The sequence below is a fragment of the Rhopilema esculentum genome, chromosome 12, assembly GCF_057945365.1.
Source record: "Rhopilema esculentum isolate cy_ngs chromosome 12, ASM5794536v1, whole genome shotgun sequence".
NCBI classification, from domain to species: domain Eukaryota; kingdom Metazoa; phylum Cnidaria; class Scyphozoa; order Rhizostomeae; family Rhizostomatidae; genus Rhopilema; species Rhopilema esculentum.
Genome location: NC_142826.1, coordinates 1,925,177 through 1,949,514, shown reverse-complemented (window position 1 = coordinate 1,949,514; position 24,338 = coordinate 1,925,177). Strand labels below are relative to the sequence as shown.

Sequence of the window (24,338 nt, the reverse complement as noted above, 5' to 3'; positions counted from 1 at the left end):
TGATGAAGAAACCCATTTAAGATCGATCACCCGAACACCAACATCATTCAATCTCGATTGTGGCATAAGCACCTTCTCCCAACCGGCTAAGCATAAAATGCTGAATTTTTTGCACAACTTAAACACAATTATATTTTAATTACAACCCCTTTTTCACGAGTAAAGAGATGAGGTGAATAGATACGGACGCAGCCCCTGCTTATCGAATCAATTTTCCAATTTTTCTATGAAACGTATTTGGCGAGAAAAACCACCAAAACACCATATTACCCCCTTTCTTTCCGTTCGCTAATAGACAGTTAAGCTAGAGAATTAGGAGAACTATTGCTTGACTTATATCAAAGGAACGGGGGTGTTTCCCGGTCTAAATAGAGCCTATACACGCAAATACACCAGACACATTTCCCTTTTAACTACGTAACATAGACCTTGGTCATCAAATATAGCAGAAAGTGCTATTTGCTAATGGGAGAGTTGATTTTTGTGGTATAGAAATGGATCTCCTTTGGTAACGACCCAAGCTTGTTAAAGTTAAAACGATCAGTGCGTCAAAAAAACCAACACGAACATTTGTGGTGCAAGATGATTTGAGTTTGATAGCAGAGATTTAGAGAAAGTATCTACATTCAGGCAAATAAATCAAAATAAAGAATGTAGAATTAAAGTAAATAAGAGACTTTTAACGTTCTAAAACAAACTAGATTCTTTGAGCATCATGACCATAAACTAAGTATTATAATAATAAAAGTACTGTCAAATTGATTATGGAGTTGTGAATTATCATTCTTAATTTAGAACTAACAACACAAAGTCTCATTTTAAGTGACACAATTGTGAACCAATTCTTAGTCCGCTAGTATACAAATACCTGGCCAGAGAAACATAAAATTTTACAAAGATACGGCAAGGGTCAAAAAAACTTTCCTATGATGTTTAAACATATTGCTATTCGTTCTAGTGATAGTTTGCAGGCTCTATCTGTCAACTTTTCGATCTACGTTCCGAAGATATCTCCTCTTCAATATCTGCACTTCAGATAACTCACTTCATAAAAAATATATGTTATCATAACAACCAACCAACTATTGTATTATACGTTTTGTTGCCTGTCTTTCTTGCTCATTTGAATAAAATTGTATTTCCACCGCATTGCTTTCCTTACCTTTACGCATCCCAATATCCACAAAATGATTGACAGAAACAAGAGCCTTTAACAAAACATAAAAACCAAGAACCTCTGCCAGCATAAATGCACCGGTAGTGAACCTGCGACATCATAACAAGTATGCATTGTATACATGTATTGCTACAAAATCCACTATACAGAGTCTTGCACGAATCTATCTCAACGCATTAACATATTCTCTTAAATCCAACTGACCAAAATCCGTTACATGGAGGGACAGCAAATGACAATACAAATCAACGGTAGAAATCCATGGTGAAATAAGATACAGTTATTTAACTAAGGACTTGCGTCCTTTGCCAGTTGTTTCAACTTTTTCGTCAATCAAGGGCGTGTCGTTTCTTTGATCAACGATACCACAAAACGGATTGAAGGTTGTCAGGTAACGATTGTCACACACATGGACAGTGTTCCCAGGTTTTGTTCAAACAGGCTTTAATCGAATGAAAGGTTTGAGATGAGTTAATTCTCTTAAAAAATCATACTTACACTACCGAATTAGATTTAAGAAAATATCACCCCATTATCAGTGGCTGGCTGTTAGAGCGTAAAAATTTAGCACCATGAGTTCCATAGAAATTTCAGCTACAGATGAATCTATTTAAGTTTCGTTGTCTTGAGAACCCTTTCGCGCCAGTTGTCAATCGGTTGTTGTAGCAGCCAGTCGTGGACTGGCAAAGGATGCTGGGATGCAATGGCAACCTGGGCCCAACGCACCCCTTGTATTGACCCTTCCGTCATATAACAGGCTTCATCTCTTCAGCAGAACCCTTGAGATCCTGATTCCTGTCCACCCAATTCTAAAACAAGTTTCCAGCTTTCATCTCCACAGTTATACAGAACTCTCAAAAATCTTTCTCACTTTCTCACAAATATCAAAACAAGCTTACTAGATTTTGTGTGAAGTTGGAATTTTTTAATGACGATTTGAGATCATACGATTAAATGTCTGGCTGAGGATAAGTTTATTTTATTAAGAATTCCAAGCAGGCGGATTCGATCAACAGTAATTCTAGATTGATTCTTCAATTGTTAAGCATATCAAGACGAGATTAACAATTTATACATATCAAATAATTTACAGATTGACATATGAAAGATGAATTACCAGCATAACAGCATCCTGTGAGCTGGAAAGAAGGAAATGATTTCCTTGCAGCTGAATTTCTCTTCGAAAACAAACTGCAAGGATCAGGCAATTTACGCCAACCGTTAGTTTATTTGTTACTTACTGGCTTAAATAAAACATCTACCTAACCATTTTTTGTAAAAGAAAATACATTTACAAAATAACGCAAAATTTGGTTTTAACTCCAAGAGCTTAGAAGGTTTTCTATATATTGTAATCCTGTTGCAGTGTCTGCATACACGAGGTAATTACGTAGTTTTCATGCTAAGAAGCCAAAATGTTATACATAGGAAAACAAATTGGAAATGGAGGCATCATGGAAAAGTCAATATTTGGACAAAACTTGCGCTACAAACTGTATGAAAAATCCCCTTTCATAACGCTATTATATTGATGACGTCAGAGTTGCTGAAATCGCATATGCTTTTTCTTGCAGCTTTTTAAAATTATAGCGCTATTAGTTTATTCTTAGGATTTCAATTCTCCATAAGTTAATAAAAATAAAACAATAAAAACAGAAACTTATAACTAAAACAAAATCATAAGTATAAGATTTATGTCATAGAGTTTTAAGTGTTTAAAAATAAGCAGTTTCTAACAATTAATACCATCGTTAGATTTCATTTGATGTCGCTACAACACCTGATTCTTAGGACATTCATATACAAAATTTGAGATTTAGTCTCTTACAACCAAAATTGGCAAATTTATGAAGCAACGATTTCGTTAAACTCACATTCTGCACCTGCGCTCCACACTGCGATACATCAAAGTTAATATAATTAATTTTTTTAGGAAATTAAGTTTATGAAATTAATTAAAATGAGCATTTGACTTCCTTCTAGTTAACAAATATCCTGTTTGCTGTACTTTTGTGAGTTCGTTGTTTCTCATTAAATCCAAACAGATCTCATCAATAGACAAGCGAACAATAGAGCTTTACAATATGTCCTGACAGGTAAAGCAATTAATAACATGACCCATGGCGTGCTTTCCCAAAGAACTCAGAACGGAAAGCCGTTGGAGATGATCAGAATAACGGGGAAATTCATCCTGGTCGAGGATGATGAGTAAAATATTCAACTTTTCAAAATCTCGAATCGGAAAGTAGCAAGTACCAGCGACGCAGTGGCTGGGGGAGGGAACAGGGAGGTGTATATCTCCCAAAAGTAACAATGTTACCGGAAAAGTCTTGAAAATTTGTATACTTGATATTTGGATAGTAAATTTATGTCTTTTAATACTGAAACCTTCTTTAGCGCAATATTTCGTGGTCATGACTTTGTCCTTTCGCTAGCTAAGAAATATCATCTATTTCTATCTTTATTATGAAAAATCTTTATTATTGATTTGAGGGTCGTTCTTAGATTTCTATTATCAATAATAATATTTTATTACTTTTCAACGGTCTTTCTTAGGTCTCTAAGATCAAAATCGTTATTATTATTTTAAGAGTCTATCTTAGGTTTCTATTGAGCAAAAATTTACTTCTTGGTTATTCACCCTTCCACCTTAGTAATTTTATATATATATATTTTGGCAGCAGCTTGACAAAAGCGGAATTTTCACCTTGTCCGGTAATAGAGATATGTTTTAATAGGAAAGAAAATACAGCAGCGTGTCCAGCTATTAGACAGCATGACTGACAGACAACCCGTAACGAGAACTAAATACCTTCCCAGCACCTAATTAGATCAAGGTCATAAAATCCAATGGTTGTCATTTAATATGACACTTATTTCTTCAAGTCAATAGCCCGAGATACATACCCTGAAATACGGCTTCGTAACTCAAATATGTCATAGTTTTGCGAGTTATTAGTGAATTTTCATAGTGCATGTTTTGATAGCGCAAGCAACAGCACCAACATTTTAAACACCAATTCAATTTACGGCATCGTTTTGAAGAATACTTAAAACTTATTGATAGGAAAATTTCGACTTTCGAAACTAAAGTTATGGTCTCAGTCTGAGCTCAGGAAAAACGTAAAAGAGGTTTGGAGAAATTTCCAAAACGAGGCCGGAAACTTTCGTGGTGTATTCTCTAAAAAAATTTCATCTGAAATTCCTGCAGTTTTGAACACATAAATATCACTCATGAACTTTCGTGCAAATTCAAAATCGAGCTAGCACTCATAATCTTTTATTCGACATAAAAATATTGTGTAATCGCAAGCGTAGGAACCGCTGTGGTATGCTTCGGATAACAGTATATATTCTACCTTCCACCTAGCTATGAGCAAGCCATTAATCTCTCTTAGAACCTTGCTATATCAAAATCATAAGGACATAACAAAACCATAAGACCATAACATTTCAGTGAATTTGTTAAATTGCGTTTGCAAAGTTTATTTTGATCCGGAGATGATAATTGGTGGTACAATGACCTCATAGGAACAATGCTAACTTCATATAAACACACCTTAATTGACGTAATGGTTGAAATATAAGATTATCTTTCATATATTAAAAACATTGCAGCAAAATTCAAAATGATTATACATCAATTAAATTACAAAATTGTTCCCTTTTTAAATAAATTTTTAACATAAGTCACTGTACCATCTAATCATAACTTTATGTCTCAGATGTTTGAAATTTACAGATAAATACATTTTAATTCCATTTATATTTTATAAAATATTTAAGAACAGAGTTGAGAAAATCCATTTACAAATTGATCACTTTTAGTTGCTTATTATGAAATTACGAATTACATAAATTGAGAACGTTCCAAGTTTATATGAATAAGGAAAGAGGAAGATCTGGCCAAACTCCAAGACTCATATTAGCCATTACATAAAACCTGATTGATATAACAGGCAAAATTTCACAGTTAAGATCCCTTGATAATAGCCAAATACAATAACTCTCGTAAACATAATTTTTTCTACAAGTTTATATAAATGTTTATATAATTGTTACTAAACTTTAATTGCACTGATCAGTCAATTCTTTACTTTTAGATGTTGAAATATTACAAACATTGCCCCCGCTCTCCTAACACAGTATATATGGGCTGTCCCTTATGGTTGAACAAAAAACTGGTGAACACAGATTTAGAGAAAGGCAATGACAATTATTTCTGTTATAAATATACTATTCTGCGAATCAATATCATGCTTCATAAAAGCTTTTATCTTGGAAAGGTCTTACCCTACGTGCCATACTGTAATTCAGACAAATAGGTTTTAGCAAATTAATTTCAATTAGACGTCTACTCATGAAATAATGATGTTAATTCTTTTGAAATTCGCAATATTCCATTATAAAATTAATGGCAACATTTAATGCTTGCTTTTACAGGTTTTGGTTTAACAAGGGGAATTAAATACACCTTTGAAATTTATTTACAATGTTAACTAAGTCAATAGAAACAACAAGAATTATTTACTAAGTGCAAAAACTCTTTAACGTTAAATTATTTCCAATCAAAATTCTCATGTATTTTAATGAAACAATTCCTGGACTTCAATAAATATTTTGTTTACAGTAGCAGCTATATATAGAAAAAAATACAAAATAAACAACTCGCATCCCGGCACCAAAAGTTTCAAGAAATAGGTATTAAATAAAGTATTTAAAAATATCATAAAAACAGATTGTTAATGAGTTAAAAGTATTTAGATACTTTACAAAAACGAAGTTAATGGCTTAAAAAGGAAAGCTGTTAAAAAATTTATATTTTAGCTGCGTCAAAAGCAAAGATTTTCAAAAGGAATACCGTTAGCTAAATCCCTAGCAAATCTTAAAAATAATTTTGGCTGCAAAGGACACTTATATAATTCGGAAATGATTTGGCATGGTGAGGCAATTTAATTAATTACAATGGACTTATGCGTGATAGGATTAAAGGCCAATTCCTTTTTAATTTTGACAATCGGAGGTTTTGTCAAATTACGTAAATTTATGAGAAAAACATAACCAAATTCACGGCTGCACGAGTAGCGAAAGTCAATTTGCTCTTTAATGTCGAAATTTTTGTATTTATTTTAAGAGTATTTAAAGCAAAACTGCTTAAAATGGTTAGAATGTTTGTTCAACTTTATCAGAAAGAGCTTTCGCTTAAACTAAAACGTTGACGAAACAATTGCAATGCACTTTCGCTTAGATTTTAGTCTTTACTGGCATTACGAAAAATCATATATCTGATACAGCTGAAAGTGAAGTGACCCTTGCAAAAGAGCTGACAGGAAGAGCAAGAAAAATGGAGGACATTAAAAATGAATGGAAGATTTGTGGAGATGCTAGATCAACTGATATGAAAACAAAAAAGATCACACACGTACTGGCTGGCTGCTTCGATAAAACCCATGTGTTTGATTTAGAACTCTTCTCCGCTGCTCGAGCTGAAATGAGAATCCTTTGAACATTTCATCGAGCTTGTTGACTTTGTATTTGATAGTCGCTGCAGCAAAATGCCCGGCATTAACCAGCTTCTGCCCATCCCGCTGCAGTTTTTGCACGATATCACATTTTTCCTGAAATAAAATAACCATATGTGGTCACAACTACCTCAGCAGTTGGATGCCTGTTTGAGATAATAAGCACGAAGTCTATTCATTGAGCATTTTCAAGTCATTGAAGCACAAACTAGGGTTTCTCTTTGTTTTCAGCGAGGCTCATTCGAATTTACTACGTGTAGATCAACAAATAACATATAAATAGGTTCATGCTTAAAAATATGGAACAGAAAGGTTCCAATTTGCAACTCCGCGTTTTAAACTTTATGTGACCACTTTCGTAGAAGAATCTACATAAAAAATAGCTGATTCCTATCCGTATAAACGAGGAAACGATATCTGACATATTAAGAGGCATTCTCGTATCTATAAACCAAGTGGAGACCTTGGGAATTTAGGACGTTTAGTGTAGGGATAACCAAAGAATTGCATGAAATTCATAAATTTGAATAATCCTTTAAACAGGCAGGAAAGTTAGATCTAAAGAAAGGAAAAGGAGGTTATTTTTATCAAACTACATGACTTAAGATGTATGATTTTATGATCTTAAGTCTATGATCTATGATTTTATGATCTTAAGTCTATGATCTATGATTTTATCCATTCGAAAAATTGAAATTCGAATAACCCTCCTCTTGGAGACAGGTTATCTAAACGTTACAGTTTTGCTCTTCTTTTTAGCGTTAATGAAGTTCACAGACAGGAATTATTCGCCTCCAGGATCAGTGGCGGACACCTGGGGGCGAGGAGGGCATTTGCCTTCCCCCCAATACTTTGGAGGACAATCGTCTTTTGCTCTAAAACAAATGGGGAAATATCAAAACAATAGGCTTGCCCCCCCCCCCCCTAATATTGGACCAAGTGCCCGCCCCTGTAGGATCTCAATACATAACCTTTCCCTAGAAGAACTATTAGGACTATTTACCTCCTTTGATTTACGAACATTGAGCCCTCGATTAGAGGATACCTCCTGTTTCTAGAAACCTCCCCATATAGAACAAATCAAATTAATGAAGAACATTTGGAGCCTAATTAGTAGACGAAGCCTCCAGACAGTCAGCACCTCCGTTAGACGACTAATGCTGATCTTACTGGTGTCTGTGATATCGAGGTTCCAATTTCGCTTTAGGTTACCAGGCTAGACATGTAGTCTTATTTTTGTTGCCAGCTACTGGTTCCTATGCTGGAATGTACTTGGCAAAACACCCTTCATAAAGCCCACAAGAAAGTTCTGCTTTTTTCTCACATCGTCAAAAAGTGCCATAAATCAGAATTAGCAGAAAAGCTCTAATAAGCCGAGGGGGGGTTAAGAGTGTCTATTAGAGGAGGGTTTATCAAAAATTATAGGTTAAGAATTTTATAATTTTTTGTGCGTTAATTCTTATATATATCTATGGAAATAAACTAATACAGCTGCTTCTAAACAGCTCCCAAAGTAAAATAAAATGACTATGTCCTCATCTTCATCAGAATCATCAGGATCAACTGATAAATTTGACCAAAAAACAGCGGGGCTCGATACAGATGGGGGTTTATTTAAAAATTTTGATTCAAGATGAAAGGCTCAGTAGAGACTGGACTTAATAGAGACGAGGCTTAATAGAAATGGAGGCGTAATTTAATAACCACAGTATATCTATTTCTGAATCATTTAACTAAGAAGGCTGACCCACAGAAGAGTAAGCTCTTTTGCTAAAGTTTCTCGATTCGTTTAATTTTGACCTCTATTTCCAAGATCAATGGAAAGATATTTTTGATTAATTCATTACAATATGCATAATGAAATGTATTTGAAACTGGACATGAAATTTTAATGCCTTTGAAAATTAACAGAAAGGGCCGTAAATTTTCACACAGGATCTTTGCAAGACACAAGCAAAATTGTATACATGCAACAATGCTAAACACACTAAGATGCAAATCGTTTGGCAACCAACATTTGGCTTCTTGATAATCACTCAGTTGTTGGTTTATTGAAAATATTTATAACAGAGCAATGCATCGACTTTTAGCACACGAATTGAAAGGGTACTGTCACAGCAACTGTGTGTCTACGCTGGAGCAAGAAATTCTAGCTTCTTTCAACGATGCACGAAGTTTTAATACCAAATTCACACCTGGAGCTTATGGCATTAAATTCAAACAAAGCTTACACCAGAGACAGTGTGTTTTTCTGTCTTTTTGCTTTAAAGAGACTGGAACGCACTGCAGTATTTACAGAAAATAGTTGATAGAAACTGGCAGTGGCAAAACCACCTGCGGATTCCTTTTGAAGCCAGAAATTCAAATGAAAATCTGAGAAAACTTTTAACGCAGGGACAATTTAAGGCCAAACAGTCAACGACAAAGATTAAGAGTAACTGATATTGAATGCCTTTGAAGAAACCAGCATACCTTGAAGTTCCTTTCGAATTTGTTATGATCCTCGATCAACACTTCAGTTTGGTTGAAATTGTCCCCATAGCTAACGTGGGTTTCAAGATAGCGTTCTCCTTCAGTCCGAAGCCATTCGGTTACCTTAAATCAATCCATGTTGAGTTAAAAACAATAAAAACCGCCTCGACACACACAAATTAGAAAAAAACGGGATGGAATCTTCCATCCTAAGCATCGTTGCAAGAAACAATAACATGCCGCATTTCTAAAACTTTAAAATACTTATTTACCTTTTCTCATCACCCCAGCACTTAATAAATTGTAACTAAGGTGAAAGAAAACGTGAACAAAGCTTTTAGCAACAAAAAACTTTAATTGTTTCAGGCAGCGCTAAGACAGTATATCAAGACTCAAAATACAGAGCACTTCTTCAACTCAATGCTAATTAACCAAGCAAAGATAATGCACTGCAGCAATAATGCAACATGTTAGAGCAGCAATATTCATAGCAATATTTCTTGCAACTGTGAATACCAGAATTACTTAGCGTGGTGCAAAAACGAACAACCATTGTCTGAGAATGTTGGCACTGTTCGATTAAGGTTTGAACAAGCTGACAGCAAATCGAGTAGCTATTTCACAGAAATACAGTAACAAACTGTGCAGTAACAAGTAATAATCTACTGATTCCGCACTCAATGATTTGGTTCCAATGTCAAAAGTCTTTAGAAAACCCCCCTGCTTAAGGGTTTTATTGATAAAAATTAACTTTTTCCGTCAAAAAGACCCCCTCCCATTCTCTCCCAAACAATGTTCTTGTAGAGTTAAGTAGGATATCTATTTTTTAGAGGTCAGTAGAGGGGGGATGCAGTATAAATGTTGCAAAAATTAGTGTAGTGTACCAAGAATGTTGTGGACAGGCGTTGCCTTTAATCTGCATGGGAAGTTTATATGGGCGCTGACAACACCAAAAAGGAATACTAAATATACAAAACCACTGTAGTACCTTTTTAATCTCTTCGTCCAGCTTACAGGATCTAACGCACTGCTCTAGCAACTTTTTCCGATGTTTCCACACTTCTTCAAGCTTCCTTCTTCTCCCCTGTAAAGCTTCCAACGTTCTCTCGATGCCATAGCAAGCAGATTTCGCGGCATGCCTGCTATTAAGATCGGCTCTCTTCGTTGCTTCACGGAGTTTTTCAAGCAACAACTGACCCTTGCTTAGTGTTTCCATTGATAACTCCAAAATGTTTTTCCTGAGATCCTGATGTTGACCCAGTTCATCCTTTGCACTGGCAAATTCATTTGGAAGCTCTTTATCCGATCCAAGGCTATCCATAGCAGAATCAATCAGAACCTCAAACTAAATCAAACAAATGATGCATAGCATTGGATTTCATTTTCAATTTTTTAGCCCCTCAGTTAGAGAAAAACTGATTTACAGGGGGCCATGCATTTAAATACCTTCTAAGTCAAAATAAATATCATAAATACAGTACAATACAATAAGATACAAACATATAAATAGAGCATCAAAAAAACAATAATCTTTACAAATACAGTAAAGAAATTGTTTATTATAATTAAAATTATTTATAATTATAAGGGATCAAAGTTCAGCCTGATAGGTTCATCAAAATGTTTGTTACTACAAAATAAAGAAAAATCCTCCAAAATACATTTCCTTAAAAACTTGCAAAACAGTAACAGAAAATAGATATTTTTGTATAAATCCAGAAATTGTAATGAATAAGTAAACCCTGCAAATTTCGGTTTTTATTCTTTAAACTAGATTTTACCAGCCTAGTGGCAACGAGAGGATAACAATGTTAGAACCTGGCAAAAAGGTTTGGGATTACATCCTTGATGCCTCAAGAGGCTGACAGAGTTAATGCGGTCGTTGGTTATTACCAAAAAACCGCAGCAGGGATGGTATTCGACTGTTAAGCACCTTTTAAGAAAGACCCTGAGGGACAAGCGGATTGTATTTTGAAAATTCCCTTTTTGAATGATTCAAGATGATCGTTCATTTAATCTTTAGGGTTTGGAAATAAACTATTTGGTACGCACACTTAAATATGGAAATTTCGTGTAATGTTGTATCAAGGAGGAACAAAACATCTTCGATTAGAAAGATTACATCAATTATGACTACGTCTGGGGAAATTTGGTTGTTGGGGCAAAGTGAAAAGAGCAGGCTAAAACAGCCTGCAACGCAATGGCCAGAGAAAACAGCGCAAGAAATTTTATAAACCAGCTGGGGAAGCATTTTTAAGACGAAATATTTGCCATCTAAAAAAATCTTCAAAAGAAGACAGGAGAAAATACTGATTACTCTCTAAAACAAGAAATTCCACCTCCTTGGAGCCGACAAGCGTTCAAATTTAGTAACTTTAATTTAATGATTCATAAGAAAATACTTCACCATCATGTGACAATGATAAAATTACACAAACGTATAGGAAAACACTTTCTGGCGAAAAAATTTAATTGGACCTTAAAAGAAGAGTATAAAATAAGTGATGCTTTTCTATCATAAAATTTATTAACAGCAAAAAAATGAGCTTTTATCTTATCTTTTTTATCATACAGCATTCGAAAAGAAATATAATGATATCATGATAGCCAGGATAAATTAGAGAGAAATTAGTTGCAAGTTAGAACTGGGTTTTCAAATGAAATTATACGCTTTTGATGTATAGAACAGGACGGTTCTAATATGCTACTCCGAGTTTCACGCTTAATGCGATCACCAGGCAAATGAAATTATGTATATTCAATCATGCCCAAAGGATATTTCATAGGGGCTGCCAGCTGTTATAAAGTATCACATACACATTTCATACTTTAGAGAAAAAGAAAGGCTATGGATCAAAACTTACTTGCTTTGCTTTTTCGTGAAATTGTATTGACGAGTCAAGTAACTCTCTCCTTCTCCTGATTCTTTTTCCCGCTTCTCCTAGCTTCTCATCCAGTGCTTTTTTGATGTCATCTCTAGTGCCTTCGTCTTCGCCAGATAGTTTACGATTGCAGCGCAGTTCTTCGACTAAGCCCTCAGTTTCCTAAATAAAAGACCAGTAGGTTAATCACTTAGCCGATAAACCAACTCACCGAGAACACGCAAAGCAATGGAAATTTCCCATATGGGTGAATTTTTGTCTTTATCTCTCCGGCTTAGATCCCGTTGCTGACAAAATAATGAATAGTTGTTAGATAGAAAACGCGAATATATCACTGACAAGGCCACAAACAAAGAGCTTTGCTCAAGTCAATTAGTTCGGCATCATCATAAATCAGCCATTTTTGTTTATGCATTCGCCTCAACGGACGGATGAAATTGAAAAAATTTCCACCGTAAGGCGCCGATGCAATACCTAGACAATTTCCAAATGAGACTTCTTTATTATTGTTAAATACTTAAAAAAAGAAATTATGAAAAATGATTATTGGTTTGGACATCCAAAAACCATAAAATCAAAAGTAAACAGTGCAACTAAAGTAGATTTGTTCTAGTGAAAATGTGTGTTTTGTTTACTAACATGAAGTCTTGTTAGTGGCAAAGACTGGTAGAAAATGTGATGAATTATTCGAAATTACATTACCCCACAAAGAAAGTCATGGAACGCGTCGCTTAAATTTCAATTGACGACGAGGGTTCCACACAACAAAAAAGTGTAATGTACTAGCCTGTAATCAATCTATATGTCATCATCTCTGTATCATGTTTGTAATGTACTGCTGTCACTATGCTTTGTACTCTGTTGTTGTTGATTGATTGTAACCAGATTCGTGTATTATAAGTAATTGTAATTAACAATGTAAGTTAGTCGTGATTCAGAATATGATGAATACAGGCGTATAAACCAGTGTCTTTTATTAGCGTTAACGCTACATTTTGGTGACAGGAATGGCGACCAACATTATTCCGGAACGATTCAGCTCTGGCGATTTCCTTTCGTGGTTTCGCCATTTTGAGCGCTGTGCTCAAGCCAACTCGTGGAATGAGGAAACCCGCTTGTGCAAACTGCCCGCTTTTCTACAAGGACCGGCCGCATCCTATTTCGAGTCACTGGACGCTGGTGATCGCACCACGTACCAAGATTTGGTCGACGGCCTGAAGAACTGTTTTGCCCCTGCAGTAAACCGGGAACAGTATTATCGAGAGTTTGAGGAACACCGTTTACGACCAACAGAGGACCCCACCCTTTACTTGTGGCGGCTTAAAGATGCCCTCCACCTCGCTGAACCGGATTTATCCGAAGATGCCTTTGATGCCCTTTTGCGACGCCAGTTCTTCAAAGGCCTACCTAATGTTGTCCAGCTGAAGCTCTTGGAATCCCATCCTACCCCAGGATTGGACGAAATGTTGGCGTTTTCGAAACGGTTTCGATCGCTTCAAGTTTTGCCCTCCGGCAATCCTGCATGTGCTACTACCACCCATGCCGTGCCTCCACAGTTTCCTTGCGATGAGCCGCAATGCAAGTCACGCGATGACCTACAAATGTTGTTGACCCAAGTTGTGGAAGGCCAGAACCAATTGATCGCAGCTATCGGTGAATCAAGGAGTAGCAGTCGGCCAGAAATTCGTTGTTTCGAGTGCCATGAAGTGGGCCACATGAGACGGCACTGTCCACGCCGAAGACGTTCTGGAAAGGGAAATCGCCAATGCTCACTTTGTTCTGGATGGGGACACAACGAAAGTATCTGTGCAAACAACAAGGGCCGATTCACCCAGGAAGGTAACGGGCCTAGGCCCTCTCCATTTCCGGACAATCAACAATTTGTTAATTCAGCTAGGCCTCATTATATAAATGGTAGTAAGGCGTCTTTAAACTTCCAGGGGGTGCCTCGTTAAGGGGCTGGGACGACGAGCACCCCTCTGTTTTTGCTGTTGGTTCTGCTTCGAACTTTCGTTTGAAACCCTTAGCCCCTCGCCAACCCCTGCTATTTTGTGAGCTTGAAGGTGTGCAGGTTCCAGTTTTAATTGATACTGGTTCCATGAAATCCCTGCTTAGTTCAAGTGTCTTTCAGCGTATTTCTGCACGCTGTGCACACCAAAACAAAGCCCCTCCTCCACTTCGAAGCATATCCAACAGTTGTGTTTCTATTACAGGACAGCCGCTAAATTCTTCAGGTTCAGCAGATATTTCTTTGTCTTTTCCGGGAAGCCAATTTTTGTATGTAGGAGAGTTCTTGGTATGTGATAATGTGCTTGCCCCTCTGCAATGTGTACTTGGTTGGGATTTTTTAACCTTTTATTCTTTGCAGTTGACTGTTATAGGGGATTCCTATTGCCTTGTTGGGCCCCATGGCAGCACACCTTTGACCCCTTTGTCTCTTCCTGTCCAACCTCCACCCCCAGGTCTTTCTGCCCCTGTCAATTCATCTTGTAAGGAAGATATACCTGTTTTTGTCCAATCATCAGACTATGGGCCTGTCTTTGTGACCTTAAGCACTGATATATCTATCCCAGGTAGAACAGAAAGTGTTATACAAGCTCAAATCCCCAAGAGTTGTAAAGAACAAATAGGCATGGTCTGTAGCCTCAGTGGAGATTCTGAATTATCTTATATTACTGCATACAGTATTAGTCAAGCCTCTGAGCGGATGATACCAGTGAGAATTCTCAATCCGTCCAAATCTTCTGTTGAACTTCATGCAGGACAAAAAAATAGCTAGGTTTTGGCCAGTTATACCCTCAGCCTCATCTAGTCCACCTATACACAACATGTGTGCTAGTGTTCAAAACAATAAGTTTGATTCAGTTACCTTGTCTGAGTTACATGCAGCTATTAGTCCTAATCTTAGTAAGTCAGATCAGAAACAGATTCTTGAGACATTGCTTTCTTTTCCAGATGTTTTTAATGATGGTTTAGGCCATACCTCGGTATTATCTCATAGTATAAATACTGGTGACTCTTTACCAATAAAGCAGCATCCACGACGGTTGCCTTATCATTATAGAGGAGAAATTCATAAACAGGTTAATGAAATGTTAGAAAAAGGGGTTATACAACCAAGCACTAGCCCTTGGGCGTCTCCGGTCGTCCTTGTTAAAAAGAAGGATGGGTCCTATAGATTTTGTGTTGATTACCGCAAGCTAAACCTTGTCACCAAGCAAGATGCTCACCCCTTGCCTAGAGTAGATGACCTTCTTGATTCTCTAAATAACAACAAGCTCTTTAGTACTCTTGATCTCCGCAGCGGTTACTGGCATGTAAGTATGACCTCAGAAGATAGAGAAAAAACAGCTTTTATTACCCCTGGTGGCCTATTTGAATTCCTTCGTATGCCATATGGATTATCAACAGCTCCAGCAACATTTTCTAGGGCCGTTGGCATTATCTTATCAGGTTTAACCTATGATATATGCCTTTGTTATTTTGATGACGTAATCATTTTTTCTGATACCATTGAACAACACTGTGAACGTTTAACATCTGTTTTGCAACGCTTTCGTGAAAATGGGCTGCGTGTCAAGGCTTCTAAATGCTCTTTTGGTGCCGATCAGGTCATTTATTTAGGTCACTGTGTCTCAAGTAAAGGGGTTCATACTGATCCATCTAAAATTAAGGCTGTGCAGGATTTACCCCCACCAACTGACCTGGACAAGCTTAGATCATTCTTAGGACTAGCAGGGTATTATAGGCGTTTCATCCCTCAATTTGCAACCATGGCAGCCCCTTTGACTGAACTTACCAAGAAAGGTATCCCGTTTAAGTGGACAGAACAGCACCAGACTGCTTTTGAAACACTAAGAGCACTCTTATGTTCTGCTCCCATCTTGGCGTACCCTCAGTTTGATCGACCTTTTATTTTGCAAACTGATGCATCAAATGTTGGCCTTGGTGCTGTATTAGCGCAATTAGATGATAATGGCCATGAAAGGGTTGTATCTTATGCCAGTCGGACCCTATCTCCTCGAGAGCAAAATTATTCCACCATGGAAAAGGAAGCCCTGGCTATTGTCTTTGCCACTCAACACTTTCGTGTTTATCTTGTAGGCCATGCATTCCAGATTATCACTGACAATCAGGCCCTTAAATGGTTGCATACTGTAGAACCTAAGGGTCGTATTGCCAGGTGGCTCATGGATCTCCAAGAATTTGATTTTACAATAAGCCACAGACCTGGTAGCTCCAACCAAAATGCAGATGCTCTCTCTCGTTTAAATCATTACCAAAATAGTCAAACCAACCCTGCTGTAAGTTGTTTAGTGAATTTATTACCAGATGCAAATCTGCATCAAGCTCAGCGTGCTGACCCGCATATATTGAAGGTTATTGAAATTAAGGAACAAGGTTTTCCAAAACCCCCTTCATTTGTGTGGAAAAGGAACCCCAATCTTTCATCTTTTTGGAGTTGCTGGGATCAACTGTATGTCAGTAATGGGCTGCTGGTAAGGGCCTTGGTATCTAAGCATGGGTTTTCTAGGGAACTTGTGGTTATACCTGATAGTTTAATCCCTAATATTCTCCAAAGTCTTCATTGTGGCCCATCTGGTGGACATATGGGCATTAAGCGCACTATAATGCGGTGTAAGGAACGATTTTTCTGGCCTAAAATGATTGATTCTATTACCAACTTTGTTCAAAATTGTCCAGCTTGTAGCCAAGGAAAACATGATTCCAAACAGACACGAGCTCCTTTGCAACCCATTCAAGTCAGTGAGCCATTTGTTTTTTGGGCAATAGATTATATGGGACCTATCTCTGAAACTGCTAGGGGTAACAAACATATTCTTGTCATGATGGACCACTTCACCAAATGGTGTGAGGCATTCCCAACAAAGGATCAAAAAGCTGCCACTGTAGCCAATATACTTGTCTCTCGCGTTTTCTCCAGGTTTGGTCCACCGACGGTCATCCACTCAGACCAAGGACGGAATTTTGACAGTACATTAATGCATGAAATTTATAATATCATGGGGGTTAAGAAGTCACGAACAACAGCCTATCATCCGCAGGGTGATGGGTTGGTTGAAAGGCAAAATCGCACCCTGCAGGACATACTTAGTAATTTTGTATCAGACCATAGTGGTGACTGGGACCAATGGTTAGACCAGGCCGTCTTTGCCTATAACACAAGTATACATGAATCAACAGGTTTCTCTCCTTATGAGTTAGTTTTTGGGCACCCAGCACGCATGCCCATTGAAATTGAGTTAAGTGTACCTTTGCAGAATCCATCAAGCCAATCTGATTATAGTCAGTCCTTACGCAAGGCTATTCAGAATGCCAATCAGATAGCTCAGAAAAACTTAGAAATAGCTAGATCTAGACAGAGTATGCATTATAACAACAAGACCCTCAAAGAATGGCAACCTTTTGATATTGGACAAACGGTTTGGCTATGGCGCCCCAAAAGCTGGAAGTTTGGTAGGAAATGGGTTGGGCCATACCAAATCTGCACTCGACGTGGGGTTAACTATAACATCAGGTCAAGCAATGGCAAATTTCTTGTAGCCCATCACAATCAACTCAAGGCTTGCCCTTTGCCCCTGGGCCAGGGTCAACCATTCCATCCAGTCCCTGAAACTCCAGGGATAATTCCTAGGGAGGGTTTTCCAGTTGTCCAGCATGAAGAGATGCAAGGAGTTGTTCAAAGGGGTACTGCCAGACCACCTCACCTTCGTCAGGTCATTAATCCCCCCCAACGTTACGGAGAGGTTGTTGCACATTAACACAGACCAACCTTTGCTACACTCAACATTGTAAGGGAGGGGAAGGTGTAATGTACTAGCCTGTAATCAATCTATATGTCATCATCTCTGTATCATGTTTGTAATGTACTGCTGTCACTATGCTTTGTACTCTGTTGTTGTTGATTGATTGTAACCAGATTCGTGTATTATAAGTAATTGTAATTAACAATGTAAGTTAGTCGTGATTCAGAATATGATGAATACAGGCGTATAAACCAGTGTCTTTTATTAGCGTTAACGCTACAAAAGAACTACTGTTGATATAGGTCTCGAGAGCCACATGTTGGTAAAAGTTCATTTTTTGTGATGCAGCTGGCCTCCGCCCCCTTCAAACCCCATTTATTTTCTTTTGCAAATAATAACTGCATACATTAAAGCACTGAATTAGCCCAAAGAATAGCTTTTTCAAAACATAGAATTTTCGGTGGTGGCTAGAATTATTCGATGGGGAAGAGATATTTAGCGGGGGCTCGGATTACAGTAGGCCTTTTACAAAATGTAATATCAGTTATATCTAATGAGGCGAGAAAATTTTTTTACAAAAAATGTTGAGGTTTATGTCACTTCGGATTAGCTGTTCGCAAAAGAAAGCATTTATGTATCAGAGGGTCAACTGCAGGGTCAACGGGACAGCCGCCAGTCGGCAATCTGTTGACTGTTGTCATCTCAGGCGGCCTGAAGCCGCACTAGGAGTGGTTGTTGCAGCCAGGTCAGAAGTTGTGTGTAAAGGGATTAGACAGAGTTGAAGACGCAGGGAGAGAAGAAAAGATATGGAGTGGGTGTGCCAATTCGTAATTCAATTCGCTCCATAATACAGAAAGCTGGGAAGTGATTAGGCCGTTTATCACTTGACTGGTTGCTCACCCATCTAAACTCAATTGATGTCTTAGACCTCTGTTACTTAAAAATAACTATTTAAAATGATATTCGAGGTGGCTAAATTAATGAGTGGGTGTCTCGGGCCGAGCATTCTACATAAAGCACAGCTCTTGATAGTTTTGCCAATGTACAACCAGGATTTTGTTCCCATAAAACTTTCCAACATGGAGTTAATAAAAAGCATGGACCTTTTCAACTGACACGATGCTGTCAACAGTTAAGATAATCACGGTCAAAGTGCATTTGAAATGAATAACTATTAGATTTCATGAATTTATTTTACATCAGCGCTGCAAAACTAGCTTTGTAGCAAAGACGAGATCACGAGCACATAACGGCAACAGACACTTAATCGCATAAACTGGGGGTACTCCCACTCTCCCCAGCCAGTCCCCTCTAAATCTCCTGCGAACGAATCATCAAGTACACAACTAAAAATATCTACACTTCTGTTATTATGAAAAAAAGCTAAGAGAAGGAAATGCAACATCCTATTATTGTCAAAACTCCAATCAAGAAAAGCCAGTCAACAAAACAAACCTCCCTGCATGCAAATTGCTTCACAACACCAAGCTTAGTGGCTTTGTAAACATGGCAGACAGAGAAAAAAAACTTTCGTGGATCATAATTTTCAAGTTCCGCAGTAAGATAATAACAGAAAACTAAACAAAAAATAATATTGATGTAAAATAGAATTTACAGAGGGCTATTTTTAAGGGGTTGTTCTATGCAAGTTAGCTTTAGAAAAAGTAACCATAAAAGATAAAAATCGTTTGCAGATAGGCTGTGATTTGCAAGTTCCTGTGACTTCCTTTAACAAGATGGAATCCTGCCGGGTTACGTCACGGAATGCTGCTACAATAAACACATTGCATATGATTTTGTTAAAATGCCATCTTTTTTGCCCGCTTAATTTGTTTCAAAAATGAAACTGAAACTAAAATGGGCCGTTTTAACTTAACAAAGCGATCATATTTCATGAAAATTTTTCATTGGAAATTTTCAACTATTTCCAATCTACTGGTAATTGACTTGATTTGAAATGTTGATAGATCAAGGATGGTTTTAAACTGACTTGTCACTGAAAGACAATTTAGGCTTACCAATGATAAAAAGTTGCAATCATCGTAAGGAAAACAAAGGATCTGAAGTTCAGCATTTTATGGGTGTCATTTTTCAAAAAGCAAAGCAAATCCCCTACAAACAAAATATTTAATAGATTTTTGATCTTAAAAGAATAGCACAAAATTACACTTATCACAAGTAAAACTATTTATGAAATTTGCTGCGAAAACGATTTCCTTTGACATCAGCTCATGTTCAGTATTGACGAAATTAAATGTATAAATACTGTTACATATCAAGGACACAATATTTGTTTTTACTTTTTTTGAATACTTAGAAAACAGCCCACTGTTACTGAGTTAAGCATTTCAAAAGCAAACAATGATTTGGTTGAAATCCAATGACATTTTAAAAATATTTTTGTATCAGCGCTTCAGGCATGCAATACTTTTGTTTAACCTAAATTACCCTTGAAAATATTTTCAATGTTGAGAAAACAGAAAAAGAAAAAACAAATAACTCTATTCAGAACGACGGAAACACAGAGTCAAATAATTAAACATTAGGAAATCGAGGCCTAAAAAGATAAAAGCTTTGGTTTCCCTAACGAAGTTAATTTATTATGGGACGATAAATTTTTTCAGGCGTCAGATTGCATGGTAGTGCTTCAGCAATGTGTAAATATCGATCTAGCAGTGTTGCTTCTATTAGAAATCATTGCATTTTGGTGTTTCAATTTACTAATTTTTAATAAAATTCTTAGTTAGATGAAACTTTCGCAGAGATAAGGCAACTTGCAGACAGTTAGGCCTACCGCAGAAGGGCACGTTGACGTTGTGGATAGATAAGCGGAATGAAACATTTTACTACCACCGATACAAATCCATGAATAATTAATTACCAATGATGAATTAGAATTTTAACCACAACAAACAATATGTTATTTTATCCCAAAACGGGGTGTTAGGTGCCAACTGTACAACAGATGGGATTGTGTATTTGATTAGATTCTGTAACACAGGCCCCATGCTCAACATCAACAAACAAAAGTAGGCAAAAAACCAACAAAAATTAAAAGTGCCGATACTCACTAAAAATAATATCAAATAATGGAGGTTCCACTGTCTGCACTGTAAGATTTCCAATTTATTAACTGCCGCGTCGGTGGTGAACTGACAAGAACTTCACAAATTTCACAGCTTTGCAAATGATGCTGATCACAAACCAAAACACAATGCCCCAGGAATGCCTTTGGCTTTTCTCGACAACCGATTGTCCGCTGAGATTTTAACAACCTATTGACTTTGTGTTGTGGTAATACTTGATTTCACAAATATAAACAGGAGTACTTGGGCATGCAGAGCTAATAACTGGCTACTTGAGTGCCCTCCCATCAGACGAGCGATCTTATCAATAGGGTTTTGTTTTCTCGCTTTCGTTCCTTCAAAACACACACTCGCCTTTACAAATGTCCCTTGGACCTTGCCGCCTTTGTATGACCGCTACCCTCTGGCCTCTGTCAACAGGGATGGGCTCTTTCCCAACGCGGTTGAAGCTCAAAAGGGCCAGAGGACAAGGATAAATGACGGAGAAAGATTTTAGCAATAAAAGATTGATTCTTTTTTCGTTTTATTTAGGTGAGTATTCAATCTCACGACCTTCTTGCTATTTGCCTCCAAAATTTCAAAACATCAAGCGCGCAAATTATTTTGGATACTAGAATTTTTATTGGAGAGAAAGTATGCTTTAATGCTTTACATTTAAGGTACACTTTTTTAATAAGAACAATTTTATAAAAACAAGAACCTAAAAGCTGGTCAAAATCAAGAACAAATGAAGAACAAGCTGACTGTGGCTGAGCTATTATAAGATGTGGTTTTCGACAATTTTGTCATCTAGGGGTGCATTTTGGGTGAATATTCAAATTGGTCGGCAAATTAAGGATGTCCCACTCACTTTGTAGACAAATGAGGTCTGGGTACCCCCTAGAGAACTCTAGCTAGCAATTGGACAGATTACGCCCTAATATTTCAAGGACAAATTAATAACAATCCAATCAGCTTGAAATTCAATTTACTGGTTCTTATAAAAAAGGAATGTACAGGGGTTTAATTATTAAATGGGGTTGCTTACATTCCAGTCACATCCCGAATCAGTTGCCCCACAAGGAACTTTGTTGTCGCAAAAGCTAGAAATTAGACAATCGTAGACCAATGACTACGAACTAGAAGGAAATAAATGTAGATCTTTTACACTAAAAACAAAGTAAGACGGCCATCGTAATGTCCTGCGAGGAATACACAATGGAAAACATGCGAAGGAGCTTTAACATAACGGTGAAAATCAACAAAAGGTAAGCATTGGATTCAGCTCTAGGTTATTGCTTTTTATTCAATTCATTTTTCTCAGTATTTGCGTATTTTCCCCGCAGTCGCAAAACCTTGAATAAACGGCGGTCGGTTGATTTTGGAGAAAATATAGTCGAAACTCTAAGTACCGATTTGTGAATCGCACAAAGAACTTTCAAAGGAGAATCACTCAGCAAAACGTTCAGTGATGTCCTTGAGCTTAATGTAATTCTGCTGTCTCCTGCGCAAATGTAGAGGAAATCGTAAGAATAGAGGCATGATACTACAGAGGAGAGATCGATACATTTGAATGTTGCAAACTGTCTGTGAAGATAATCGCCTAAGCCGATCTTGATGCGCAGCACTTGATGATGGGATCAAAACCGTTAGGAGAAGATCCTTGACGGCACCAAAGCTGATCGGTTGTGCTTGCATCTCCAACAGCAAACACACACAATGCAAATATATTAATCACGTTTTGATTGAGCTACTCCAGCAGGATCTGTATCAATTTTCATCGCATATATGATGTTTACAAAACCACACCGATCGGCCTTACTTAGCGCCAAACAACAGACTCATTCCCAATTCTCCATAAATCTACATGCGCTTTTTGCTTCTGTTCCTAGATTTAGCTGCTTTCTACATGACAATAAGAAATCTGGTAAGGATTCAAACCTATTACTTCGCAGTCCTCTCATAAAAGACTCTTCGTTTCAAGGCGTTGAAAACTTCTTCGGTACTGCTCTTGCACGGGAAAACTTTCCACACACCGAAAAACCTACAATCATTGATCAGCCGACAATTGATGCACTTTTTCGATTATTATTCTCGTTATTCTTGCAAAAAACAAATTGCAAGCGGTTCTCGATTGGATTTTAAAATCTCTCATGTTTACGTCTCAAGGCCTGAACAGTATTTATGGTTTGTTTTTTGAATTTTTTGGCGTACATAAAAGGCTTCGAGACTTCAGAAAATTCTTCCAATTTTTTTACTTTAAAGTTCTATTTTTGTCTCTAGAAAAAATTTGAATAAGCTATCCTTAAAAGCCTAAAAGACTAAAAGATCGATTGACGAAAAATTTCGGCTGCTAAACAAAATGTTTACTTTACTTGAAGGGCCGTAGATTTAGACTTACAGGATTTTGAGTTTCAAACGATTATAATTAACGCGAAAGTAATCACTGGGAGGGGAGAAATTTGCTGAAGATCATAGTTCATAGAGAACAAAAAGGAGTGTTGAAAACTGAAGGCACATGTGTTGGACGGCAAAGCTATAAGACATGAAAAGGGCTGCAAAACTGGGCTTTTGGGTTGCACCAATCACCGATGAAGGATCGGCCGAGCAGGATTTAGTATTTGGGCTCTGTGCATTTCCACTACATTTCTGTTTTCAGGGTAATCTCGGGTACTCTTGATCCCAAAGTAGACTTGGCTCCTTAATACTCCAGACTCTTCTGTAAAAAGTTCTTCAAATCTTCAAACAACCCTTGAAAACATCCCAAGGACAAACCCCCATAGCCACACCCGAAAAGGCGACAACGTCCATTTGAGTATATTGAAATCTTTTGCTTGAATTGCTACTAATCATCTTTGAGTGACGTCAAAATGAATGCTATACCCCATACCTCTATACCTCCATACCTCAATACCTCCATACCTCCATACCCCCTAGGCCATTTTTTAAAAAGTGAGAAAACTGAACCCCCCCCCCCCCCACCTCTCCTCTTGATACACCATAGTTTTGAAAGTGTCAAAAATGCTAATTTTTGAACACATCAGAACCTTTTCACTATTATGTAGTTCAAGGGTGGATGAAATGTTGCTATCATTTAAGCTCAAGAAAATAATTTACAGAACAATAAAAGCCAGCAAACAAATTGCATCAGACATCAAACAGAGTTACAACTATAAAATGGATACCAAACTGGCATAAACGAGAAATACCAGAAAGGAGTAATGAGGTTATTAGGATGCTTGGCTTACAGTGTAACTCTCCCTGTGTCTCTGCTTACAATTTGTTTCCCTGTCTATAACGAAGTTTATTAAAGCAAACAGTATACCGTCTTAGGCTGGAGTTAATGCAACCGTTGAAAGCTTTCTATGCAATCATCAGAGAGCAGTAAAATGGCAGTTTTCAAATGAGACAATCTGCAAACGAGGCAAGACGACAGCAATTCTAGGCTTCTA

The 24,338-nt window shown here is 37.3% G+C and overlaps 1 protein-coding gene across 7 annotated transcripts in view; it reads right to left on the bottom strand.

Annotated features, from left to right (window-relative positions):
* Window positions 1-24,338, bottom strand: part of LOC135681250 (titin-like) — a 133,134-nt gene that overhangs the window by 93,020 nt on the left and 15,776 nt on the right. For 5 of the 7 annotated variants that reach the window (XM_089111880.1, XM_065195617.2, XM_089111874.1 and 2 more), the window contains exons 16-19: window positions 12,036-12,215; window positions 10,160-10,516; window positions 9,172-9,294; window positions 6,604-6,795 (exon numbers count right to left, since the gene is read on the bottom strand). In XM_089111880.1, coding sequence (XP_088968006.1) covers window positions 6,604-6,795; window positions 9,172-9,294; window positions 10,160-10,516; window positions 12,036-12,215 — 852 coding nt within the window. Of the gene's footprint in view, window positions 1-1,162; window positions 2,825-6,603; window positions 6,796-9,171; window positions 9,295-10,159; window positions 10,517-12,035; window positions 12,216-20,892; window positions 21,534-24,338 lie in introns of those variants that run through there. The other 2 variants (XM_089111877.1, XM_089111878.1) reach the window with 2 other exon arrangements.